General features: G+C 34.8%; 1 protein-coding gene across 1 annotated transcript in view; it reads right to left on the minus strand.

Moving 5' to 3' along the window:
* The window catches only part of LOC128656888 (saccharopine dehydrogenase-like oxidoreductase), a 110,782-nt gene extending 105,847 nt beyond the window's left edge, over positions 1-4,935 (minus strand). Inside the window, exons 1-2 of the mRNA XM_053711053.1 lie at positions 4,607-4,935; positions 959-1,071 (exon numbers count right to left, since the gene is read on the minus strand). Of these exons, the coding sequence (XP_053567028.1) occupies positions 959-1,071; positions 4,607-4,802 (309 nt within the window). The 5' untranslated portion in view covers positions 4,803-4,935. The remainder of the gene's footprint in view (positions 1-958; positions 1,072-4,606) is intronic.
* Positions 4,936-6,000: the final 1,065 nt, after the last annotated feature.

A 6,000-nucleotide genomic window follows, 5' to 3' on the forward strand; every position in this document is an offset into this window, starting at 1 on the left:
GCCCCCGCGTGATTGGCTGTGCGCAGGATTGCACGCAAGCGCAAGATTGCGCTCGTCTGCAATGGTGATTATCTGCGGGTAATTTTGCCCCGCCACAGGCGAGCTGAGGTGTACAGAGGCGCGTATATGCGCCCCTGTACGCCTCAGCTTTGATAAATCTAGCCCTAAATAATGGAGTGTGGTAACAATATGTAAGTCGTTAATATTCTGAGCATTATCCATATCTATTCAATATAGAATTTGAGCAAGCCAGAGTGTTTTATCGATAAATGACATAAGGTGTACAATTTGGAGGGGTAGTGCTATTTTAGCACATTCAGATAAGTGCATAACAAATACTGTAGTTTTGAGCATATTTATATGTGCACAGAGGCTGGGTACAAAATATCAACCCATTTCAGTCTGACAAACTAAAAAAGTTTTATAGGGTGAAATTACAACAGTGTTTAAAGGGACAGTCTACTCCAGATTTTTTTATTGTTTAAAAAGATAGATAATCCCTTTATTACCCTTTCTCCAGTTTTGCATAACCACCAGTGTTATATTAATATACTTTTTACCTGTGATTAACTTGTATCTAAGCTTCTGCAGACTGACCCCGAATTTCAGTTCTTTGCATTTTTGCCAGTCAAAGCTATATTGGCACAAGTGAACTAGCGCTGTCTAGTTGTGAAAAACTGTCAAAATGCACCAACAGGTGGCCTTCAAGGGCTTCAAAATTAGCTTTTGAGCTTACCTAGGTTTAGCTTTCAACAAAGATTACCAAAAGAACAAAGCAAATTTGATGATAAATGTAAATTGGAAATTTGATTAAAATTGCATGCTCTGAATCGTGAAAGTTTAATTTGACTAGACTGTCCCTTTAACAATTTATATATTAATCTAATAAGGCTGCAAAAGAACAACAACAACAACAACAAAAATAGTTCTTTCCTTCACCCAGCTGTTTAATACTTACTGGTCCCACACAATCGAGAACAACAGAGGCCTTTTTACACATCTCTGTCAGGGAAGGGGGGTCGTTTACATCACAGATTATAATGCCAACCTCAGTCTTCAGCTGTGGCTTAGCTAAGAAAGGCCAAGAAAAATAAAAAATAGTGACTGGTACAGAATTACAAACATGTTAAAATAGTCTTTACAAAGCAAAGCAGACTTCAATAAATATACTGTATGATATATTTTATAAAATGTAGAGAAAACAGTTATTAAAAATATTCTAATCCGAGCTACTCCAGCTAATTTGTTGTGAATTTATGGCTCTGGTTGCCACGTATTAAAAAAAAAGAAAAAACAGACTAAGCAATATTTATTTAAATACAGAGCATGTGACAATTAGAGCAATAAAAACACAAGTACGTATTGCATCAGCTTCATATCACACAATCTAAAATCTGCTAAATCATTCCACATTACCTCAGAGAATCTGTAAGTGGAATGCAAAAATAAATTTGTCAGCATTACCAAATCCTTCCCTACACAGAAGAAATCTTTACCAACCTTTTATACCAGTTAAGTACATTGACAAACCAGGGTTGACTTTAAAAGAATATTAAAGTCAAAGTAAAATGAAGGAGTAGCAATGCACTACTGGCAGCATATAGCCAACAATCAGCAGCTAGCTCTCAAGCAGTATTGCTCCTAAGCCTACCTAAGTATGCTTTTAAACAAAGGATTCCAAGAGAACGAAGCAAATTAAATGGAAATTGTAAAGCTGTTTATTATTGAATGCTATATCTAAATAATAATAAAAGTTTAATTTTTACTTTACCGTCCCTTCAAGAACCTCCCTACATTTTCCAATGAGGCTCTGCAGTGGAATTGTTTCCACTCAGTTCTATTGATTTAGAATATATATATATATATATATATATATATATATATATATATATATATATATATATATATATATATATATATATATATATATATATATATATATATATATATATATATATATATATATATATATATATATATATATATACCCATATAGACTTATGGAATAGTTAGTTTTTAGTCTATTTATTAAACACATATTCTATATAAACTTATAATACATAAGCCCTATATAGAGAAAGGAAGCAAGCTCATCTTTAAAGGTAAACTTTCAGTGATTAAAATTCCTTTGTGTGTGGCAAAAGGGGAATAAAAGGGAGTAATCATTTTTTCTTTCATCCTTCACAAAATGAGACCCTACTAAAAGGAGATGCGTGGCAGCATGGTTCTGTTCTCTCGGAGCACATTTTTATGCATATGCATTTTGCTCCCATCCCATTAAACGGTATTATGGCACCCACTTATGGTCTTTGAAGTTCTGTGACACCAAGTGATTTCTTTTCATGACGGCAAGTTTTTGATCATAAGGCCCTTTTGTCAGTTTGAGCTTGATGATCAAAAAACTTGTCTGAGTGGGGAGAAAAATCACACAAAATCTTTTTTTTTATTGAGCATTAAATTGCAATGTAGGTGGTGTTCTTATCCAGAACCCTGCATAGTAAGACAAACAGCACTAAAGCTAAAATTTGCCTTTCTGAATTTGAGCGACCTCACAGTACTGATGAGGCTTCTAAGCTAATCTAACAGAGCAGAGAGCTTTAGATCATAGGGCCCACAGCAACATGTCTCATAGTAAAGCTATTTACTACTTACCAATACCATGGAAATAACCTGACTAGTGTAAGACCTTGAGACATCACACAATCCCAGCACTGAAGTAACTCCGACCAAACATTCAAAGCAAAATCAGTTCATCTTTATTCAAAGATAAAAACACACAGGGACACAACAGTATTCAGTAACAAGGGGATAGGACCACCATAGCCCACCTGTATCATACGTGTTTCGTGCCTCCCAGGCACTTATTCACTGATGTGATCTGATTCAGTAAACAAGTGCCTGGGAGGCACGAAACACATATGATACAGGTGGGTTATGGTCCTCCTATCCCCTTGTTACTGGATACTGTTGTGTCCCTGTGTGTTTTTATCTTTGAATAAAGATGAACTGATTTTGCTTTGAATGTTTGGTTGGAGTTTCTTCAGTGTCTGGATTGTGTGATGTCACATTTGGATTGAGCCTATACTGGGGCTATTCCCTAAGCACCTGACCGACACTCCCACCGCATGTGTGTCTATATGGAAGAACGCCACAGTTTGGAGAGCGTGACTCAGCCGGAGAATCCTACCCTTTGTGTCTGTTAGTGTAAGACCTTTCCACTGCCCACCAAAGATGATTAAAGGGACATTAAACAGCAGAGTACAACTACAGTAGGATGGTTACTGCTTACTATACTTATGTATTTCCTCCTGTACCATGTTTAAAACCATTCTCTTATTTTAACTAATTACAGAATCCATCTACTAAAGCTCTATATTTCATACTTGGCACCTCCATCTTGTTACTTGCACTCTCACATAATAGAGAAAGGAATTGTTACATTGTTGCACTATTTTTCACTGTTTAAAGTGAATATAAACGTTAATGAATTAAATGCCAGTATCAAATAATAATCTTAAAAACAGGGGCAATTTAATTCATTAAAGTTTAAAAAGATGCTTATTTTTTGCATTGACCTTTGTGTTTTGGTAAACATACTCCTCCTGCTGTAGTTAGCAGAACAATGACTAACCGAGCTTGCGTCAATCGTTGTGTGCCCCCTTTGGTGTCCAGCTTGTGGGACACCGCAATGATTGGAGGAGCCCGGATTTGTCATCTATATGCTAATGAAAGCAGGAGATGCGGGCTGAGGATCAGCGCTATGTCTACCATAACGCAAAAGTATTTTAAAAAATAAGCATCATTGTGAACTTTAATAAATTAAAGTGCATCTGTTTTTAAAAGTATTATTTGATACTGGCTTTTAATTCATTAAAGTTTACATTCACTTTAAAAGTTACAAAACAAATACACAATCCAAGATAGTGGCACCCAGCCAGAAGATGCAGAGCTTCAATACTGATAATTGTAAGGGGTTAAAAAAAAAAAAAAAAAAAAAAAAAGGAATGACTTTAAAAAGGTAGCAGTCAGAGGAGGAAAAAATAGCATGGTTAGTAGTAACAATGCTACTATATTTGTACCCATGAGTTCAATGTCTCTTTAATACACAAAATAATTTCCTGCTTGTTGTAATGTGGGTTTATTTATTTAAATTTACATTTTAAACATGTTGGTGATTAATATTCAAGAAAAAGTTCTGCTATAAATAATTGTGCACAGCTAAAGAATTATTTTTTTTTTTTAATCTTTTACACAAATTAATCCTATAATAATCAATCATTTAAAAAGAAGAAAAAGATTGTTCACAATTAGAGTGGTTGCATTAAAAGTTACACCCATTACTGATCACCTGAATAAATGGTCCCATGAATAAGCACTCAGGTTACTCAAAGCACATCATATTATTCCCTCCTCATATTAAAATGTATATGAAAATGAAATAGTGGTGTTGACGCTAATCAAATTGCATGTTCTGCAACCATACAAGGTCTATTTTAACCCCTTGACTAAAAGAAAGAACTATAATGCATCATATTTCTCAGTCTGACAGTTAATTAAAACCCGGTTTCTTTTCTCTGCAATATCTGTGAACTTGTGAGATCCTTACCCAGCCTGTCTGCGGCTCTCTGCAGCACTTCCTCCAGTTTTTCCTTGTTCCTCCCCGCCACTGCCCAGCGGAGACCAGGACCCCTGAATTCATCCCCATCAGCAGCTCGAGATACTTCCTCTACCACAAACTGCCCAGTAAACCCCGAAGCCCCAAATATGACAAACTGATATTCGCGTTCCCCGGCGGTCGTCATAGTAACTGCTGTCGCTGTTAGTCAGCAAGAAGAGAACAGCCAAGACAGCTAGCAATAGGAAGCGCAATGAAATTATGAACGCAAGAAGCCTGGGACACTGAGACTCAGCAAAGTAGTCTAGCTGCAGACTGGAGCTCCACTCTAGACAGGAAACATGTAACCTCCACTGACTCTAGACAGGAAACATGTGACCTACACTCAAAGCTTTTTTTTTTTAAATCAACTTTAATGTAACAAACAACCTATAGACAATCATTCTGAAAACAAAACATTTTGCAGCTTTCTTGTTCTTCTTAATGTGCACTCACTGTGGTTTATGCTGATTGTCATTTATAAGGTAACCACTGTGAGTGTACATTAAGAAGAAATTTTTGTATTTTCTTATTTATGTCCATCATCAAATAACATATATATATATATATATATATATATATATAAAAAAATTATGTACCTCACATGACAAATAATATTCTATCTAATTGGACTGATTCAAAATGTTTTGTGGGCGTGAGATAGATAATAACCAACCATTACAAGTGATCAGATCTCTGGTTACATTTATAAAAATGCCCCAAATGCCTTCAAAATAGAGGGTATTATAGCTTTTTTTAGTAAATAAAAAAACAACTGCACTAGGCAGTTTTGGGGGGATAAAGTTGACGGGTGTGGGGTGTTAGAAATAAAAACAGTACTGTAAAGTGCCTTTAGATTGCGGTCTATGGGAACTGTGTTCCCTGTATATATATATATATATATATATATATATATATATATATATATATATATATATATATATATATATATATATATATATATATATATATATATATATGTATGTATGTATATGCTTATATACATATATATGTGTTATATGTTTATATACACATATTACCACAGAGGGGCTCATTATAATTCAAGCAAGGGATTTCAGAGGCCTAAACATAATGCAGAAATACATAGGCTATTTTATTGCCCTACTCAAATAATAAAGCCATATATTTTTTTAGCCAGGTGACAAATGTTAACCATGGTTACCAGCTGTCATGCATAACAAATACTGGATTATCAGGATAACAGTGAAGGACAGTAAATAAGACAACATATCAGCCAAGGAATAGCGTATCTCTTTACAACTCTTGGCAACTTTAGTGCTTAAAAGAATATTAAACACTTTGAGATATAAAAAAAAACTTTGCAA

Source organism: Bombina bombina, chromosome 4 (assembly GCF_027579735.1).
Source record: "Bombina bombina isolate aBomBom1 chromosome 4, aBomBom1.pri, whole genome shotgun sequence".
NCBI classification, from domain to species: Eukaryota; Metazoa; Chordata; class Amphibia; order Anura; family Bombinatoridae; genus Bombina; species Bombina bombina.